We start from the raw sequence: 21,483 nt of genomic DNA on the forward strand, positions 1-21,483 counted from the left end.
GTGATTCATTCCCTTGTTAAAGGAAGGATCAGAAAAGACTGATGTATGAGACTTGTGAGAATGGACAGACAATACATCAGGGGTGCGTGCAAAATAAGGCCAGTTTATTAGGCACAAAGGCAGCCTGCTGCACACTGAGGAGGAGCGCTGGTGGCCATGATGCCATGGTTAAACCCCTACTCTTTTTTTGAAGGACACCCTGGGATTTTTAATGACCACAGAGAGTTGGGACCTCGGTTTAACGTCTCATCCAAAAGACGGCGCTCACTGAGGAGTATTGAGTCCCCGTCACTATATTGGGGCATTAGGACCCACACAGACCACAGGTTGAGTGCCCCTACTGGCCTAACTAACACTACTTCCGGCAGCAACCTAGCTTTCCCATGTGGTCTCCCATCAAGGTACTGACCGGGCACAGCCCTGCTAAGCTTCAGTGGGCAACCATATGAAAGGTTGCAGAGAGCTAGCTGCCGGTGTTTGTGAGCTCGTGTTCCACTGCCGTTCGTCATTGCTATGGCCACCGTCAACTGTTCCTACACACGTGTGGTGGTCAAGGTACAGAATAGTTCAGCTTTTGCTGCTGTGTGGATTAATACTGAATGTGTGTCATAGTTATGAATGGAGCAATATGCTGGTGTTTGACTACACTGCTTTTGGGGGTAAGGTGTCTGAATAACACTGTTGAGTAAGTTTTACTATGAAGTGTGTTTCGGGCGTCCGCTGCGATCGGATCCTATACCAATGTTGGGGACCCGGGGGCTTGACAAACCGCGTTGGGCATTTGTCTCACGCTGAACGCTGTCGACCAATCAAAACAGGCTGTCATCGGTCCAATCAGCGCAGATTAGCTTCGCGCTTAGGAGGGGTTTGGGAACAAATGAATCGCTGAACGATTTATATGGGAGTCGCTGGGTCAATTAGATAAAAATAAATTAATATTATAAGACCATGAAAGTGTTTTTTGACCTTGCACGCAGATCTTTTTCATGTATAATATGGGCTCTTTAATATTAAACATGTATTACACATTAGTTTGGGATTCAAACGATAATTTTATTAGCTGCTATAGTAAAAATATGATTGTAACAAAATGATACAATGAAAACAGTCACCAGCTTGCAAAAAATAGTCACAACATTAGAAATGAGCTGGGGAACGTATGAAAGGTTATGATGACACATGACAAAGTGACACGTAACATACCATGGTTAACATGACATATTTCTCTTAACATAAATATTGTTGCACAGATTTAATATTATGGAAGTGCACAACTAAACAAAACTGATTTTAAAAAAGAAAGAATGACATGTGGTCAAGTATGGTGTGCCATCAGAACTTGTGCTCTGCATTAAACCATTCAACTGTGCACACGCACAAACACATTTTATATCAAGTCCAATTCTCTAACCATTAGGCCACGAAATAAAGCTGTTAAATATCAACCCTCCTCTAATTCTGATTCTTCAGGATGTGGAGAAACACCTCTAGTTCTTTGACAGACAGAAATGCTCCTGGTTCATTCTGAAAGATTAAACACATGCAGAGGATCAGCAGACAGAAATGAGAACCAAATATCAGTCACAAACTTATATCACATGAATAATTTAATAATTTATTTTCTAACATTCTTGTGCCAAATTGAATGCGAGATTCCAAAGTAAAATATTTTTATAAATCTCTCTCCAATAGACACAAAAAAATTATATATTACGGGGCTTTAAAATTATATTTATATATATATATATATATATATATATATATATATATAAATTTATAATTATTAAGGTCATAATTTTTTTAAGTAATTTTTTTACATTCCAGAAAAATTACAAAAGCTTTACTGTGCATCCGGAAAAGTATTCATAGGGCTTCACTTTACCAATTTTTTTTTATGTAAAAGCATTATTTATGTACATGTGATTTTTCAGGTTTTTTATTTTGAATAAATTTGCAACAATTTCAAAAACTCTTTTTTTCACAGTGTCATTATGGGGTATTGTGTGAAGAATTATGAGGAAATAAATTAATTGAATCCATTTTGGAATAAGGCTGTAACATAAAAAATGTGGAAAAAGTGAAGCGCTATGAATACTTTCCGGATGCACTGTGCATACAAATGTAATAAATCAGTTTTTTAGTTTGTTATTTTATTCATACTTTTAGGAATTTTTTTATCACACAATTTTGTGTAAAAAAAAAAAAAATTATATATATTACAGGTCTGTTCCAGAGGCAGATGATGGAGTCTTTGCAATAGATGACAAGGCTTGTAACGAGAAAAGAAAATGAGGTTAGCTTTCAGGAAGTATCAGTGACATCATTTATGGTTGTGATCTTACCTTTGGGTCCAGGTTTAGTGACAATGAGATGAACATGAACCTGCAGATCTCCAACAGAGCAGAAATACCAGCCAGAATCAGAGAGTGTCAGTCCAGTCATCAGCACAGTGAAGGAGCTTTCACCATCATCACTGATCTGCACTGATGAATTCTGGGATGTGTCAGTCTTCTTCTTTGTGAAACACTTCTGATCTTTATATCTGCACCAGTGTTTGAAGTCATTCTGATATCCAGAAGTGTAGAAACACTGGACTCTTACATCATCACCTTCATGTGCAGACACACTGCTGCTCATCACAGACACAGCAGGATCTGAAAAGAGTAAAGATCAATCAAAAGATAGTACAATAGACTTTTTTGTGCAGTAAAAACGTCTAAAATATCTGCAAAACATCTGTAAAGAAAATAGATTTGCAGCAAAAGGGAAAGAAACTGTTTAAGGGCATCATAATGACTTGTGTCTCAGAGATGGAAAATATGATGCAAGCACTGCCATGTTAATTACGCATTTACATATTTGCTGCTTGTTTTTGTTTTCAGTAATTTAGGATATCAATCAAAAGAGCGGTGTGGGTTACTGCAAGGTTCAGTTCCTCTTCAGGGGAACTTCAACATGTCTCTTCACACTTTGAGAGTTCGCTAGATGACCAAGAGAATGAAAACAAGCCATTGGATGCCAAAAAGTTGGCAGAGCTAAGCTCAGCAGGTGCTGGTGATTAATCATTAGTAGAGTATATAACCAGCACTCGCAGAGTGAGCAGTCAGATCTTTCGCTTCAGAGCCTGATAATAGAGCCTGAGTGATAAAAGAGATAGCATCTGCTGAGATTAATCCAGTCTTGTTCAGCTGGGTGTTTTGCTGGATACTTCTAACAAAGCAGTCTAATAAAAGAGTAGATTTCCCCTAAAGAGCAAGACAGTCAGGCAACACGTCTTTTTCAGGACACTGTTCTGACTGTGCGTTTCTAGATATAGTCGTTCCTATCTGTGGATGACTGGCATTGGTACTACGTCACAGGTTTGGGGGTCCAGCGTGTCTTTGCAGTGCTCGCAGACAGCTCATTCTCTCACTGACCATGTTTACATGGACATCAGTAATCAAATTATTTGCCTTAATCTTATAAAGACACTATAAAGATACTTCACGTTGTCATAAATAAACGCACTTGATTATTCATCTACTTCACATTAAACTATAGAATGACTTCAGAACATTTGGGATAAAGAAGGCCTACATGATAACTTTCTAGTGCTTTATTATAAGCTAACCTTCATGACTTTTGTTGGCTTACACAGAATATAGAGCATGCGCAAGATAGAATTTGGATCAGTACCAGCTGGCCGATACCCGATCCAGCAAAAATATGCATTATTAAACTGATATTTAATCCAAGTATTGGGATCAGTGCATCCCAATTTAGCACGCGGGCAGATCTAAGGATCACAGTGGGAACTTATCTGACGTTTCCGGGCCTGTGGACCCCCCACTCCTCCACAGGAGGAGTATCCCCCTATACAAGCTTCGAGCGTTTGTGTCGGTTAATCCCCTGGGTTGCCTTCTGATAGATGACACCAAAGACATCGCAACATTGGAGGGCGAGCTGTCACAATCAGATGACAGACCGAGCTCACTACCACCTTATGAGATGCAATGCATGGTCACGGTTCTTGAGTCAGACATGATTGGTTGTGCTTCCCGGGCTGCCTCGACAGTGGGGTTTGACATGGCTTGTCCCTCAGTCTCACTGTCGGACCGCCTAGAGTGACTTGATGTGCGCACTGATAAGAGAGTAATCTTCCCAGCCCCTGTCTTCTTAATTTCATGGGTGCAGAGTGAGTACACACAGACAAAGAGTGCATTTTTCTTTGCCCGATCCTTGCGTGCTTCCGCCCTTACCTCCCTTGATGGCGAAGTGGCCAGTGGCTACAAGGCTGTTCCTCAGGTGGTGGGCACTGCCAAGGGGTAAGCTGAGACCCTCGTCCAAGAAAAGTGGGCTATCTGTGTCTCTCACGGCTAGAGCCCACACCACTGTGGGCCATGCCGCTTCTGCCCTGCACCACAGTACCACCTGGCTGTGCTGCACAAAGCCAGTTCTTCCCCAGGCTTATGCATAAGCTCAGCACAGTGGCTGACTATGCTCTAATGGCCTTCAAGTTGACCGCCCACGCCCTGGGGAGGATGATGGCCACATAGTGGTCCGTAAACGCCACCCTTGGCTTACCCTGGTAAATATGTGCCACACTGACAAAGTTTGCTTTCTTGGCGCACCCATATCCCAGGCAGGCCTATTCGGTGACGCTGTCTGGGACTTTACTTAAGAGTCCTTATAGTGAGAGATCAGCCATGAGTGATGGGGCAGGTCATCTCCTGGTGGGCTCGGACTGCTCCCCTGCCACGCCTGTTCATGCTGGCTGTTCCTCGCCAACAGTGTTCTTCTTGTCACAGCTCATTACATTGGCTAGGGATCACACAAGCTCCCTGCAGCAAGTTGACACTCCCATCCCAGGTTCCTGTTAAGGTAATCGGACTGCAAAAAGACTCTGAGGTGGGCCACTTGAAGAGGAGGAGGACCATTCTTTCCCTGGTGGAGGACCAGGGATTCCCCCTGCAGATGAATGTAGTGATTCAAGAAGAGCATTTATTCTTGTGGAAGCCCAAATGCTGCCAGCACTGGATCTCAGCATTGGTGCACTTTACCACAGGCTTTGAGGGCGCCAGAGGACGGGCTGCTTTTTTCTCACAACTCCAGCTTCTTTGCAAGATCCTGGGAGGAAGGAAAGAGCAAACCCATGATCCCTAATTTGCCCCACTGCGGGTGCGTCAGCGAATGTTCTGGTGAGGCTGCTAGTTGGTCTCAGTCAGCCTGGTAAGCGCTGCTCAGAATGTTGCAGTGGCTTATTCGGATGGTCAGACTAGACTATGCAATTCAATTTGGAATCAGCCTCCTAAGTTTAAGGGTGTGTATTTAAAGCGGTAGAGTGTTCACCCTCTTCTCAGACGGACCCTCTAACCAGCTTATCATTTATAGCACTCTCCCTGGATAGGGCTAGCCCATATGTCCATATTGCCATCAGATATTTTCTTTTGGCTTGCAGGTGGCCTCCACAGTGTCCTCCCCTTTGGGGATTGGCACACCTTCTCAATGAACTGTCGACTGTTATATTTAAAAAAATCCTAGACTATTAGCTAGGTAAAAGCACATTTACAATCCCTAATTCTAAATTCCAAATTGTGCACACATGCTCTTCTGGGCAAGCTTCATATGAGGGGGATGAAGAGCTCAGCTGCTGTGGCATTTTCCAAACACTCTCAAAGTGTGAAGACACATGTTGAAGTTCCCCTGAAGGGCGTGGGTCCATTAAATAATTGAGACCACATGGAATTTTTCATTACTAATTTTCACTTAACTGGTCTTATTCTCCTTTTTTCAGTTCTTTACTTATGAACAGAAATAAACCTCAATCACATTTAACGCAATATTTCACATTATATGTCTGTCAGAAAAAAAGCAAAATAGGAAGAAGTCCTTTACCTGATTGAACTGTCAGATACACATAATAACCAGAGTCTAGTGTCCCAGTGCCACTGATCTCCGCAGCGCACCAGTAATATCCAGAGTCTGACGGCTGCAGATTCTGCCATTCCACTGTAAAAACACTCTGTGCTGGATAATCAGTGATGGAAAACTTGTTTCTTGTTTCATTTGCATACGCCAACACACTGCAAGAGCTCCAAACTGACCCCTGACACCAGTATTTGCGATTTGCTTTGTTTTTTACTTCATACTGACATGGAATAATGCCTGGTGATCCAGATTTTACTCTAATGTTCAGATTATAAGGCCAAGATCCATCTAACAGATTCAGTGAAAAAAAAAAAAAACACAACTCTCCATTACATACTAAAGTAAAGGTACTGAAGAATTACAAATATTTAAGGTAAACAATTGTATCACTTTAAGTAAGCAACAGACCATGTTACTGTATAATTCAATTCAATTATGAGATTCAGAGAGAGCTAAAATGGTTTACCTGAGATGTGAAATAAAACCCAAGTGAGAAGCAGATGGTGTATCATGTCTGCAATGAAATGTGCATGTGTATGTGAGATAGGTTAGCTGATCACTTTGTTATTTTCTCTGACACCTGTTTCAGAGGAAGAACAGAAATATCATCTGAAACCACACATGTATGAACAAATGAACAATGTGGTTAGTCTGCAGTCCACAGCATCACAAAACATGCCTCACCACAACACCACAACATTTCACTACACTTTTAGTTTGTGAACAGGTTAATGGATGCTAAAGGGCACCTAAGATGCAAACTCAACGTTTGTAAGCTGTTTGGACAGAACTGTGTATAGGTATAGCGTGTCCACAGTCATATTGGAGTAATATAGACACAAGTTTATTTTTTAAAATTTCCTGACATTAAAATAGGATCCAAACCCCTGTGGTTGATTATGCAAAGTGACATAGGAGTGTGGTTTTCCCCTCCCACTGATTTTGACTGACAGCCACATAATAACATGTCTCTATATTAACACATGTAAACATATCCACATAACAGAATTTGCAAAGAGAATTGGATTAAAATGTTTGCTGCAACTATCTGTAATCAGCTGCACCCGGAGCATGAATTTTACTAGTTTAAAACATTTTAAAACAGAGCAAATTTGTAATAAAGTAAAGACAGAAAAAAATGCCATGTAATTCAGAATCGCCAAATTCAGTGACAGCCACAGTGTCAGTAAACACTGAACTGCAAACTTTGGAATGGTATTTGTGTGTGACTCATCATTTCAGAAAGGCTTGAATAAACTCCACCACAAATACATTAAATAAACTTACTCTGTGTTTTTGACTAAGCTGGATTTTAGCTTCATCTGTGTCTGTCTCTGTCAGTAGCAACAAGAATTATTTATTTTAATTATTAAATTACTCATTACATTGTGTGTTCTTAACGTCTATCTACCGCAACCCTAAACCTAACCCTCACAGTAGCGTTACAATGTCCACTACATATTGGACCTGATCTAGTGCATCATCATGCTACAGAATGAAGAGAGGACATCTTGGTTCCATATTAAAAATGACCCACAACTTGTGGCCTCCCATTTTAAGGAGTTTGTTTACTCTTTATTGGCAAGTCTGAACATCCAATCAAGAACTAAAGTTCGAAATGGCAGAAGTTTCAACTAGGTGTCGTCTATTAAATTATAAACTGGTCCAAAAATGACACATAGAAAACACTGCTAGTTTTAATAAAAAATTGGCATGGCAGCCAATATAATAAAAAAATAGCCATTGCCTTACTCACCTAATGTAGCAAAACCCTCTGTCTCCATCCGGAGTCAATCATTTTCAAAGAAAGCCGGCAGCAGAAAGCGGCGATGAGTGGCACGATGTGTCTTCATCGGTGTGGGCTTCAAGAAGAGTTAAAACGAAGTCAATTTTATGGTAATGAGTAGGGCCAGATGGAATCTGCAAACATTTTTTGCTTTTCTGAAGATTTTACTAAAACCTTAATATGTATTTCTTATATTGTATGACCCTTATATGTATTTCTTATAATTTTTATTTTGTTTAAAATACAAATCCAATTAGCTTTATTTATTTAGATTAGGTCTTCTATATAATAAATCTACTAAAAGGCAGAAAATATTACTGTACAAACTACATTACATAAATCAGATGAACGTTTTCATAATAGTCAATAATATTACTTAAATTAATTTAAAAACGGAATAAATATAGATTTACACACACTTAAGTAAATAAACAGAATTGATGATGAGCTAAAAATCTGCGGAATTCTTCTGCTTTAAAATAAGTTATCTTTAAATGTCTGGGCAAAACAAAACAAAAATTCCCCACTAAACACAATTAATTTTATTTTAAGAAACTTTTATAATGTTTCAGAACAGTAAACGGGTCTGGCTAAATAGTTAAAATAAATTGTTGATTTCTGCTCTCTTCATTAGCTTCAAAAACACAGATTTATTTACAATTAAAAAAAAACATATACATTGGGAATGGTGTAACAGAACATTTTAGCGGTATTAAAACCTTGAAACCGATTATTGTCCCATGCCTAGATATGACACAGTTTAGCGTCAAGCAATCGAAAAGTAGAAGTCCACAGTTACTGATGTGCATTAATGTTATATATATATATATATATATATATATATATATATATATATATATATATATATATATATATATATATTTTTTTTTTTTATTTCCTTGAAAAAGGCGAGAATGTCATGCTAACTATAACAACTTCAGAATATTTTGGACACATGAACACATATTGGTTAAGTGGAGTAAAGCCAAACCACACACAACAACTTGATAGTCTATTGTTAAATGATTTTGATAAAAAGTGTGCAACATTTTCACGCTAGAAAGCTTGTTTTTTATGTGGGAATGTAACTGATTTGCTGATATGCTGCAATGGCCCCTTTAAATATGAGATCAATGTAGTGAATTTTGCCACATTTGCCGCTGGAGCTGTGAAAGCAGACAGTTGCTGCGTCCCAAATGGCACACTATACACTATGCACTCATGCACTATGTACTTATGCCCTTACACACTCAACATGATAGTATATGTATGTAGTGGCGTCCCAAATGGCACACTAATGTTTTTTTTACTAAGCGGAAATTCAAACCGTTTTCCTGATGACGTTTGACGGTTGCCAAATCAGTGAAATAAACAACCAAATTACCAAATAATACCTGCCGTGAGTTTTGCCGCATTCACCATCGGGATGCGCTATAATCACTCTCGTAGGAGAATTTTGCTTTCACTATCCAAAATAAAAAAAGTTATTCAACACGTGCGTCCGATAGCTCCGCCCCTTCCGCTACGTAAGCAAACCTGCGATCGTTGAGTGTGTGAAGTGTCCATCATTACACACTTCATTTTAGCGGCTGAATGAGTGCATCATCCGGGTAATTAAAGTGCACTTATTATTTTTAGAGTTTTCAGTGTAAACACACTACTTGCACTATTTATACTACAAAATGGTGTAGAATAGTGCATAAGTATGCGATTTGGGACGCAGCTAGTGTTGTCACCAGAGCAGTAAAAGTGAAATATGACGCTCTCGCTGCCTTCGGTGTGAACACACAATAAGATTTTCTTTGATTTTACACACTTTTATTAGATGGTGAATGACTGTAATAATCATTGGCAGCTTAAACTGGCAGCCAACTCAATAAAAAAAGCATATAATTCAGCAAATGACATACTGCATTTAAATCATGATCCTGTGTTTTACAGTATGTGCCAATCTGCTGGATGTGGATGTGTCACAAAATATTTGTAAAGCTATGTATTTTTATGTGCTTAACTTAATACAAATATTGCAATGCATTTATTATACCAGTTTTATTCATTTAAAAACTTATTAGAAAACCTGCAAGTTCTTGACGTATGCTCGTCCCACAGCTGCTTATCTTAAAACAGTCACGCCATTATCTGTGAAAAGTTCTGATTCTGAATCACTGATTATGAGCAGCTTTTCTCTCGAAATGCAGATAGAGCAGCAGCATGCATTCGTTTTTGTGAGAATATACCACAGCTAAGTTTATTTTTTGGTAGTCTAAAGGTTGTGGTGTCTGTGGCAGGGGAAGGTTTAGCTTTACACACACTCCCCATTTGACCACAGCTGAGCAGGCTGTAACTCTTACACTCACAAACAAGAGTATAAATACTTATAACACACAAAAACTAAACAAAATGTTAATATTAATGCAAAAAAAAAATCATGTTTTATTTACTTTTCTTTAGTTTTATAACCTTTTCAATTATTTTTAATAAAAAAGTCTTACAATTTTCATGGGGGTTGGTATAAAAAATTAACAAGCAAATCTGAAAACAATATAAACGTACACGTATGAACGTACACGTAGGAACTGTCCATTTTTTGGATACATTAAAACTCAATAGATTTTAAAACAGAAATAAAGGGCAACCATATCACAGTTTGAGATAAACCATCACAATGTAGTATTTATTAATCCCAATTGGGCTCTGATATCCTAATTATGAAGCTTAAATTTTAAGATATAATCAAATTTAAAATGTTAAATAAGTTCAAATGTGTTAGCTCTAGTGTCTAATGCTTAGCGTTAGCATTAGCTCCAGTAATTATAGCTAAACCTCTGATCTATAATTTCTGTGCAGATGTGCACAATGGGTGCTCAAATTAACCACATAAACACACAAGTATAAAACATATGAACATTCATGCACAGACTGACCTCTGATCTGCTTTCAGTCCTTACCATAACACAAAAATCAGCAGTTAAGCAGAGTGGTTGCTACAAGTATAAGCAGATAGAAAACCACAACACCACATCAACATCACACTAGTAGCTTGCATCGTTGTGGAAATGTGCTATTAATGTTGTTTAAACTGTGGGTGGCAAACACCACCAGTGTTTCATGTTTGCTCAAATTGCGCAATCACAGTTCTTGCACCATTTTGCACACTTAAATACGCCACACGAATGTTTCCACATTAAAAAACATTCAGCTTTCTGGCTTATTCGATGGTCTAAATTGCATTGGATTACAGCACCATGCCATGGACAACAATAAAACTACAAACACAACAACATTTCAAATGTACAGTACAAGTGCACAACAGCAAAATACTTTTATTTCTTTTAAATATACAAGTGTGGAATAATGCAAGAATTTGACAAATGGAAATAGAAAATAAAAACTCTACTACAACTGAAAGTGTTCTTGACAGAATAATGAAATAATAATGAAACAGGCAATAATAAAACATATACAGCATTACATGTGTGTTGATCAGAATTAGATATTACAATATATATATATATATATATATATATATATATATATATATATATATATATATATATATATATATATATATAAATATATATATATATATATATATATATATATATATATATATATATATAATATTTTTTTTTTCAAACATAATTTATCATCACTTACATACACCAATTTTAAGGCTTATCCTTATCGATTATTCTAAAGGTTTTGACAGAGTGGTGTGTCAATACATACTTAGTCTGATTATATGATTATATAGGCCTACAACATTTACAACTGATTATACATACTGTGGTCCCTTGCCATTCCAACACGGTTAACCTTTCGCATTTTCGCTGATTTTTATTTTTATTTTGTGCATTTTGACATTGTTTTCTGCATCAAGGGCGTTGCTTTGGTCGAAAGGGATAAAAGGCTTAGCCGCAAAGAAGCCCCCACCTCAAAAAAAGAAGTTTTAGTGCACCCCGCTGAACAACCCCATCCCAATATTAAACTACTGTAGATGCATGAAGTCACTGTGATTTAACTATTACAAAAAACAGATGTGACTGGCTCGATATCTACATCATAGAAAACTGGTACAATTTACATTTTTGGTAACACTTTATAATAACTACACACTATAAATCATTCAGGCATTAGCATCTAGTGAATTCATTATCTGTTAAGCATTAACGCTACATTAATAAACGTTAGTAAGCAGTTTATAACTGCAGCTACAAATGCTCCATTCTTGGCTTATAAGCACCAATATATTGTGTTTAATAATTGTACTTTCATACTTTGTTAATGATTTATTTTTCATTACTAAATTAAGTATTGCATCATTTACAAACCATTTGTATTTAAGAGTAGTTGAGGGTTTTTAGGATCATTCAGAATGAGTTAGTAAATGATTAATAAACTATTGAAATCAACGTTTATATGTCTTATTATTCAGGCATATATTAATAGTTACTATATATGTTAATAAATGCTTTTTAACTTAACTTCATCTAGTTTTGTGACCTAATCTAAAGTGAGGACTATTCATGCTTTATAAATCCCTTATAAACAACAAATAAAGGCTCAGGTAAATTCTAAGCAGGAAAAAATACGTTATTCATTCCTATTCACTTAAAGATACACACATGAAACTGTACTTCAAACGAAAAATAAATCTTTGCAACCTTACCTAAAATAAAATCACTGTAGAGTTTAAAAATTGCATCTTACTATATTGTTACATTATTACATTGTTGTTGTTGTTTTATCCAGTTTTATGTCGTATTTGGCACTCCTGTTATTCAGCAATGTTTAAACTTTACAGTCATTTTACTTTTTAAATAAGATTGCAAGGACTGTTGTTCATTTGATTCTGAGCCTTTATTTGTCATTCATAAGGGATTTATAAAACATAAATAGTCCTCACTTTAGATTAGGTCACAAAACTGCATGAAGTTGAGTTAATAAAGCATTTATTAACATATTAGTTAACTATTAGTACATGTCTGAATAATGAGACATATAAATGTAAATTTCAATAGTTTATTAATCATTTATTAACTCATTCTGAATGATCCTAAAACCCCTCAACTACTCTTAAATACAACTGGTTTGTAAACAATGCAATACTTAATTTAGTAATGAAAAATAAATCATTAACAAAGTATGAAATTACAATTATCAAGCACACTATACAGGTGCTAATAAGTCAAGAATAGAGCATTTGTAGCTGCAGTTAAAAACAGCTTACTAACATTTATTAATGCAGAGTTAACGCCTTACAGATAATGAACTCACTAGATGCTAATGCTAAGTAAATGATTCATAGTGTGTAGTTATTATAAAGTGTTACCACATTTTTTTCTGAACAATTTGCATGGATTTACATTAATATGATGCACATTTTATTTATTACAGTTATTTAATTTCACCAAAACTACACACATTTTATACTGTGAAAACAAATAATAAGCTTCATCAGTAGTTACAGTAGATCTATTCAGTTTTGTGAAACAGTTGTATTATTACCTCATCAGCTTCAGCTCTTCAAAATAATGAATGTATAATGACTGTGCAGTGATGTGATTTTTTTTAACACCTGCCATGTGACAACAGTCTCACTCCCACTTGCTTTTAGAAACAGGTACTGCTGAACAGCTGACTATTCATCCAACATAAAAGCTGCGTTAAGTGGAATGCGTGTGATGTACAGTATGTGGTGATTTTAAGTACTTAAAAAACAAAATAAATGTTATACAACCTTTTTTTTTCTTAAGTGCAACATATTCCTAAAGATCAGGGGCTTTTGACAATACATCAGGGGTTTAAGCGTGACTCATTGTTGCAACTCCACAACAAATACATCAAATAATCATTGGGACAATGCTTACTGTAATATTTCCCACAAACGTTATGTGAGATCTGCTTCCTTCATGTCTGTCACTGTGCTGTTTATCTGACGCAGCCAAGGTGAAGATTGAGGCACACTCTGACAGGCACTTGGGAACCGTGGGCAGGGAGAACTAGCATTAAAGGCTTAGACAAAAAAAGCTACAAGATGCTCAGATTTGAAAACTGCAAACTACTGAAAGATATCTGATGGGTGTTTTGAGCAAAAACTTTTCATACACATTCTGACGACACAAAAGACTTATCTTAAATCTTGAAAAAGGGGTACAATAGGTGCCCTTTAAAGGTGATGACAGTCCTCTGCTGTTGGTCAGAGGAGTCTGTGGTGTGTTTTTTTTCAGTGTGGAGCCACAGTGCTGTAAAGGCCTCCCCCTGTTAGAGGCTTATGGAAGTGCAAGATCAGTGTAAATATACCATCAGCAAAATCATTATGTCAAATAAAATGTCAAAACTTACTGCTTTACTCCCTGGAATGTTATCAATGGTACTGTAGGTTATCTCACTGTTGACATCCTGTGGAGAATTGGATCATAAATAAAGAGAGGTGAGCAAATTCGTAATATTTCTGAATAATCAAACTGTACTTACATTTGGAGTTTCATCATTTATAGAGCTGTATATCACAGGATCTTCTGGTGTAGTGTAGATCTGCATTTTAAGCAAATAAAACAAACATAAACAACAGTAAAACAATAGTAATATCAATAAACCTACTAATGGACTACAATTCAACATCGTGTAAAGCAGGCGTGACCAACCCTGCTCCTGGAGAGCCACCTTCCTGCAGATTTCAGTTGCAACCCATATCAAACACACCTGCCTGTAATTATCAAGGAGGTATCAGGAGGTAGCATTCAGAAACAAAATAACTGTACAGTTAGGCAAAAAAAAAAACACCCCCTCAGCTTGCCCTTGATTCGGACAAAGTGAGAAAAGGAAGAAAAACAGCCCTACCCCTATCGGAAAAACAGTTTCCGATACCCCAGCACCCCGCATAAGCCCACCAGCAGAAACCCTGTTATCAAAGTTCCGAATAGGTAGATATCTTCAATATCCTTTAGAGACAGAGCAGCTAAACACAGGACTCTCAACTTCTCCCACCCGTCCATCACGTATCCAGCTGCGAACATCCCCGCAGGACAACTGGGTTCCCCGGAGCCCAGACTCCTGGTTGAGAAGATGATGTCAATTGCATTCAGAGACCAGTTGATCAAATCCATAATTCCTTTTTTGTTTGGATAGCAGGACACGGAGAGCCTCAGAGATAGAATAAGACAAGACAAGAGGTGCTAGCGAGGAGAGGTATGGGACCGAGGAAGAGCGACCGCCTTCGCCGAGAGCCAAACAGACAGGAACAGGGTTGAGCACCACTGGTGTAAAGTATAAGTGCTGCATTATTCATGTCAGATATGCAAAGTATAAATACGTAGCAGTAGTGAACAAATAGATTTTGCCTACCAGCAAATATTAATCCTACACCAAATAGAAAAGCAGACACTAAGCAGATATACTGTAATCACCTCCAAAAGACTGATAAAACTTCAGTGTATTGTAGCTCTGACATGGGCATGAGGGTTATAAATGACTGAAAAACAGATGCGGGTGAAGTATATTGATCGCAAGAGCTCATATTGTGATAGTATCTCTGTTTTGTTCTGTTTATATGTAATCCATATAATCGTAGCTTGAAAAAGATGGAAATATGACTGGATTGTACTGCTTTTACGGCCACTTCTACGTTTTTAGTTTTTGGAAAAGGAAACAAATTCCACCACCCCGTCCAAACTTTTAGAGTACCATCGGATTTGCACAATCCATATGCAAAGCGCTTTGGCCTGTTTCCCTTGCTCGAAAGCTTAACAGACCTCCTGCGCGTAGCTATAATTCTAACTTAAAGGACTTACTGGGTTGGTGGTGCTGCTGTTGTTTTTCTGTCTGATTGTCTGGTTATCTTGCTCTGTGTTATAGATAATATTTTAAATGAATAGACTACAGATACATTGATTTGAATTATAAAATGGCAGAATATACAAACGTCAAACTGACTTGGTTTCCGTCTTCTAATCCAGATAAAAACAGGAGCCAACAACAGAACCAACAGCAGGAGAGCTGCAGAAACTGGAAACCACACAGTCAGGAGTTCAATACCTCTGTGAGATATGGAGGGAAGAAGTATAATATTTTATTTTATCTGTAATAAAGTAAATCCAAGCTCAACGTTATTTATATAAATCTGTTGTTACATGTCTGCCCTAAAGTTTTGGAGATATTTTAAACACTAAATTTGTTATTTTACAGAGGATATGTGCACTACTTTTGTTTTTCATCATATGAAGTTGTATTATTCATGTGATTTCCTGTTTTCTTTCTGTGAAGACAAATGAAAAAGACAAATGAAAATAACCAGAGCACTAAGGAAATTACTTCATTAGAGTTCAAAACATGGACTAGTTTATAATATTTAGATGAAGATGATAATAAGAATATAACTTTATAGAGAAAACAATAAATACTAACGTGTTGTTGTTGACAGGACCTGTGGGCAAAAATAGATTAATTTAGTAATAGTAGTAATTTAATTGTGTTGTAATTGTGTTTTATTCCATATTCATGTCAAAATAATTCATTACTGAAAAATACTGTACATGATAATGCCTCTGTTACAGTGAGTTGAACAGGAACAATTTGAAATCCAGCAGAGCAGTAATACCATCCAGAATCAGAGATTCTCAGTCCAGTCATCAACACAGTGAAGGAGTTTTCACCATCATCACTGATCTGCACTGATGAATTCTGGGATGTGTCAGTCTTCTTCTCTCTGAAACACTTCTGATCTTTATATCTGCACCAGCGTTTGAGTTTGTTCTTATATGCAGAACTGTAGAAACACTGAACTCTGACATCGCATTCATGTCCAGACACACTGCTGTTCACCACAGACACATCAGGAGCTGAAACACACACACACAGCAGACATCAGAGATTATAAAATACATGTGTGTGAAGTTATTGAATTTAGCATTGAAATGTGATTGAAATATTTATACAGTAAATTCTCATACCAGAATGAACCTGCAGAAAAAGCTCATATGTGACATTCGTTTTTTGTCCAGTCTCTACGGTACAATAATATTTTCCATTATGTTTGTTCTCCTGCAGGTTCCTTATAGTCACAGTGAAGAGACTCTGATCAGGATGATCAATTACTGACAGATTCTCCTCTGTTGTGTTTGTGTATTTTTTAGATTGACCATGTTCTGAAAACCAGTATTTCTTCTGTGGTGGGTTTTTCTCATCATAATAACACGGGATGGTGACAGATCCTCCAGGCTTAACAGTTATTGTATGATTTGACCCACCTTCAAAGCTTTCAACACCTAAACAAACACACGAATATTATTTTATCCAGGATTAATAAATCACTTTTTTTATTCAGTTCTAAGTCCTTATCCTTAGTGGAAGACAATACAAGCCCATTAATATCATCATATAGACATTTGTGATGAAAGCTTCTGTCTCTCATAGTATTTAATTTAAGGAAAATTTTGCAAAACCCTGGAATGATTAATTATCTTTGAACAAATAGCATAAACATTTACCTAGCTAAGAAAGCCACATTTGAATGTATTCTGAAATGCTCAGAAATTAGGTACATTAACAGATCATGTTTTCACAAGTCTATGACCAGGTTGGTACTGTACTAACATAACAGATCTGATTAAGTAGGGTTGTGTTTTGCTTTGGGTTATTTCGATACTGGTGCTAAATCGATACTTTTAAAGCATTATCCATACCAAAATGAAACACAATTATGTTGAATGACACTAGAAAAATATTTTATATGACAAAAAATTATTTTAAACATTTTGATTGAACAATATAATTCAAGTATTCATTCATTCATTCATTCATTCATGCATTCTCTTTTCGGGTTAGTCCCTTTAATAATCTGTGGTCGCCACAGCGGAATGAACTGCCAACTTATCCATCACGTTTTTACGCAGCAGATGCCCTTCCAGCCGCAACCCATCTCTGGGAAATAAAGTATTTATCAATTCATATTTTACATATTTGATTTGCATTCATATAGATTTTTTGACAATTTGTTTGTTAGCATGAATTCAAGATCAGCATTATGGAATTAACATCACATTAGCTTACTACCTGTGAAAAAACTGTCTGATCAAAATCAGTGAACTCTTTCTAGGATTAGGCCTGAGTTGTCAGTGAGTACATTTACATGAACACCAATACTCAGATTTGAATATGATTAGGACCAGTGTTGGGGTACACATTACAAGCAGCGTGAGTTACATAATAATATAAATTTTCTAAGTAACGAGAAAACTAACGCATTGCTTTTTTAAAATTAAGTAATAATATTTGAGTTACTTTTTTAAAAAAATGCAATGTGAGTTACATTTTAATTTAGTTAATTCACTTTTAAAAAATTAATTGCTGAGTTAAAATGGTTGTAGTCACATTGAATTGCGCACGCAATGAGAGAATGCAGGAACAGGCAGAAAGAAAGACAGCAGAGTCTTACATTTCTGTGATGGAAATATTGTGATTATTCTGAACACATGGAAGAAAAGGAAAAGAGGACTATCTGAATGGACAGTTATATAATTTTTAATACGACAAAAAGTACAAAAGTATCAAACACATTACTTTTAACGTTCATTAATCAGTATATAATCGCATGTAGAGCTCTGGGATCAGAAAGTTCTCAGATAATATCATCCAACAATAAATTTTTTAATGTGCGTTTTCTTAAAGGTAAGTGAACATTTTATTGTATGTTGTTAATTGCAGAGCTCCCATATACAAAAAAAAAAAAAAAAAAAGAAAGAAAAAAACTGCCAGTTCTGAAAGACATCAAGCCTCAGCCAGGTCAGAAAAAATAAATGTAACTTAAAAGTAATGTAACGCGCTACTTACCATAAAAAGTAACTAAGAAACACAACTAAGTAACTCAATATTGTAATGCATTACTTTCTAAAGTAACTTTCCCCAACACTGATTAAGACAATACTCTGATTGAGACTCTACCAGGTAAACAGCAATTTTTGATGACCATAATCTGAATAAAGATTATGTCAGATTATATGCAATGTGTAAGAATTTATGAAGAAAAAACCCCCGAATGGGACAATACCACAAATATATATATATATATATATATATATATATATATATATATATATATATATATATATATATATATATATATATATATATATTTGTGGTATTGTCCCATTCGGGGGTTTTTGTATCCATGCTGATCTTTAATGCTGATCTTTTAAGTTACATATATATATATATATATATATATATATATATATATATATATATATATATATATATATATATATGTGTGTGTATGTATGTATATATTTTCTGTTTTTTTTTTCTTCAGAAATTCTTACACATTCCATATTTTCATTTTTTACACTGAAAATATCTCACAAACCCTCAAGACTAGCAGCAAAGATCTGAACTGGTGTAACTGTTGGAAATAATCCATAATATATCTGCAACAATATATTGAGTTACTAATTTTCCTATCAGGTTGATAAAGATGTCTCAATAAGCATCAATCGGGCAGTTCAGATATGGCTGCTGATTGTTCATCCCTATTTTTAGTATTTCATCTATTATTATGTCTGTCTAGTAAGTTGAGTTTGTGATCTTGGATGCACACAAAGGCCTGTGTGAAAACCCAAATCAATGAGTAAACAAAATAAAAATAAAAGAGAACAAACATTTATCTAAATCCACTGATTACCACATAGATATACAAACTTCCTCAAATAATAACTGAGACTAGAAACTAGCTTCAGATCTCCATCTTTGAGCCAGACTGGATGAACCAACATTAAAAACACACACACCTGAGCATAAAATATAACATGTAAAGGATTCATCAGAAGCAAACACAGCACAACACCTCAGACTTACCTAAAATGGGGCAAAATCCGATTGAAATGTAGATAAGGTTTAACTTTACATATGCGGACATTTTGCAAGTTTCTCTTCCTGTGTCTTGAGAAATTTCAATATGCACTTCCTCTTTTCTGTGTAACAACACTTATTTTACTTGGTTGAGAGCTGCTACTAAGAGAGAGGGAGATAAAGAGAGAGAGAGAGAGAGAGAGAGAGAGAGAGAGATAGGGAGAGAGAGAGAGAGAGAGAGAGAGAGAGAGATGAACAGATAGAGAGAGAGAGAGAGAGAGAGAGAGAGAGAGAGAGAGAGAGAGATAGGGAGATAGAGTGAGAGGGAGAGAGAGAGAGAGAGAGAGAGAGAGAGAGAGAGAGAGAGAGAGAGAGAGATAGGGAGATAGAGTGAGAGGGAGAGAGAGAGAGAGAGAGAGAGAGAGAGAGAGAGAGAGATGAACAGATAGAGAGAGAGAGAGAGAGAGAGAGAGATAGGGAGATAGAGTGAGAGGGAGAGAGAGAGAGAGAGAGAGAGAGAGAGAGAGAGATGAACAGATAGAGAGAGCCTTGGTTGCCGAGGAGAACTAGGCAGCTTCCTTCTGCTCTCAGAAATCCAGAAGAGAGCAGGGAAGTCCTGGCTCCATCTGTCTAACTCCAGCCCAGAGAGCTACCATCAGCAGGCCCTCAAATATAGTAATGCACATCCGGCCAGCGACCCCATGCACTATCTGGTGGAAAAACAGCAACTAAATTCACAAACCCTGTCCCAACATATAAAGACTAAAGAAATAGAAAAGATTACCCAGGAGGATTATAAACTCAATTGGCAAAATAAAATACAACAAATAAATAAATTGGCGTGCTTCCACCAGATTAAACCTGGTTATGACCTGGCCCCGTATCTGACCAACATTAAGAGCCCCGGTCAGAGAAAGCTGATGAGCCGGTATCGTCTGAGTGGACAAAGTCTGAGTGTGGAGACGGGACGACACAAGCACAGCTGGAGGAGCCCAGAGCTCAGACTGTGTCCGCACTGCTCTGCTGGAGTTGTAGAGGATGAGCTGCATTTCTTCACTCACTGCAGCAAATATCAGAGCATCAGAGATGCTTACTTCACACAAATGTCTCTAATTCTACCACAATTCCAGCAATCCACAAATATGGAGAAACTCCATTATATTTTGGGAGAAAATGAAAAGTGTCTCCACCTAGCAGCACAGTACGTGTCCTCATGCCACCATATGAGAGAAAAAGGCTGAACCCCCTCATCCCTCATTAAAGCTCTCTGTCCTTACCATTTATTATTATATAGTTTTGTTAATCTTTTTTTTAATTAACTTGTTTATTGTGACAACATATGTATAATATATGTTTCATATCATTCGATATCGATAATTACTGAATATTTTTTTAACAATCCATTTTGAAATATTAGGATTTTTTTAACCACTTTATTATGATTTACCAACATTATTAAGGCAAATAGTTTTAATAGTCAAAAACAAAAATATTGATATTTTGTCAATATCGATAAAACTTTTTTATTGATAGTGACGATGTTCAGTCTATAAATATGGATACCGATTTTATCACCCAGCCCTAAATTTCACATATAGGAAAGTTCCCAGTTACGTATGTGAGATTGTCAAAAATATACACGCACCCTCTAGTGGATTTGTGTAAACAAAAGACCCGGGGACATATTTTTCAGTTCTTAAAAAATGTATCCCTGGGCACATAATTACAATGAGCCTGGGTTGGCTATTTTAGTTTTAAGATGCTCTCTTGTGACATCTAGTAGTTAGAAATATATATATATATATATATATATATATATATATATATATATATATATATATATATATATATATATATATATATATATATAAAGCACCTGAAGGGATAGTTCAGCCAAAAAAGTAATTTACTCAATTTACTATCTCTCTCTCTGGAAGTGACAGTAT

The 21,483-nt window shown here is 36.4% G+C and overlaps 2 protein-coding genes across 28 annotated transcripts; both read right to left on the bottom strand.

Moving 5' to 3' along the window:
* Nucleotides 1-151: 151 nt before the first annotated feature.
* On the bottom strand, nucleotides 152-10,824 carry LOC147846531 (polymeric immunoglobulin receptor-like). Of its 10 annotated transcripts, none has more exons than XM_087241585.1 (7): nucleotides 10,618-10,824; nucleotides 7,664-7,754; nucleotides 6,374-6,421; nucleotides 5,875-6,195; nucleotides 2,343-2,654; nucleotides 2,221-2,269; nucleotides 152-1,524 (listed from the first exon to the last, which is right to left on the bottom strand). In XM_087241585.1, exons 2-7 carry the CDS (start codon nucleotides 7,689-7,691, stop codon nucleotides 1,488-1,490), a joined length of 795 nt encoding a protein of 264 aa, XP_087097711.1. In that variant the 5' UTR covers nucleotides 7,692-7,754; nucleotides 10,618-10,824; the 3' UTR covers nucleotides 152-1,487. The 10 variants fall into 10 exon arrangements, with proteins under 10 accessions (XP_087097711.1, XP_087097713.1, XP_087097712.1 ...); XM_087241587.1 differs by having other exon boundaries at nucleotides 6,374-6,487; nucleotides 10,618-10,796; XM_087241586.1 differs by having other exon boundaries at nucleotides 7,664-7,827; nucleotides 10,618-10,776.
* A 502-nt stretch (nucleotides 10,825-11,326) lies between these two features.
* On the bottom strand, nucleotides 11,327-19,650 carry pigrl2.6 (polymeric immunoglobulin receptor). Of its 18 annotated transcripts, none has more exons than XR_015479015.1 (10): nucleotides 19,544-19,650; nucleotides 16,645-16,959; nucleotides 16,223-16,533; nucleotides 15,897-15,950; nucleotides 15,629-15,732; nucleotides 15,487-15,539; nucleotides 14,171-14,230; nucleotides 14,039-14,095; nucleotides 13,116-13,964; nucleotides 11,327-11,808 (listed from the first exon to the last, which is right to left on the bottom strand). XR_015479015.1 is itself a non-coding variant. In XM_087241521.1 (10 exons), exons 1-10 carry the CDS (start codon nucleotides 19,602-19,604, stop codon nucleotides 13,920-13,922), a joined length of 1,074 nt encoding a protein of 357 aa, XP_087097647.1. In that variant the 5' UTR covers nucleotides 19,605-19,650; the 3' UTR covers nucleotides 11,327-13,919. The 18 variants fall into 18 exon arrangements, 2 of the variants coding, with proteins under 2 accessions (XP_087097647.1, XP_087097648.1); XR_015479014.1 differs by having other exon boundaries at nucleotides 11,327-11,801; nucleotides 13,026-13,964; XR_015479010.1 differs by having other exon boundaries at nucleotides 11,327-11,904; nucleotides 12,924-13,964.
* Nucleotides 19,651-21,483: the final 1,833 nt, after the last annotated feature.

The sequence above is a fragment of the Danio rerio genome, chromosome 2, assembly GCF_052040795.2.
Source record: "Danio rerio strain M-AB ecotype USA chromosome 2, GRCz13ab, whole genome shotgun sequence".
NCBI lineage: Eukaryota > Metazoa > Chordata > Actinopteri > Cypriniformes > Danionidae > Danio > Danio rerio.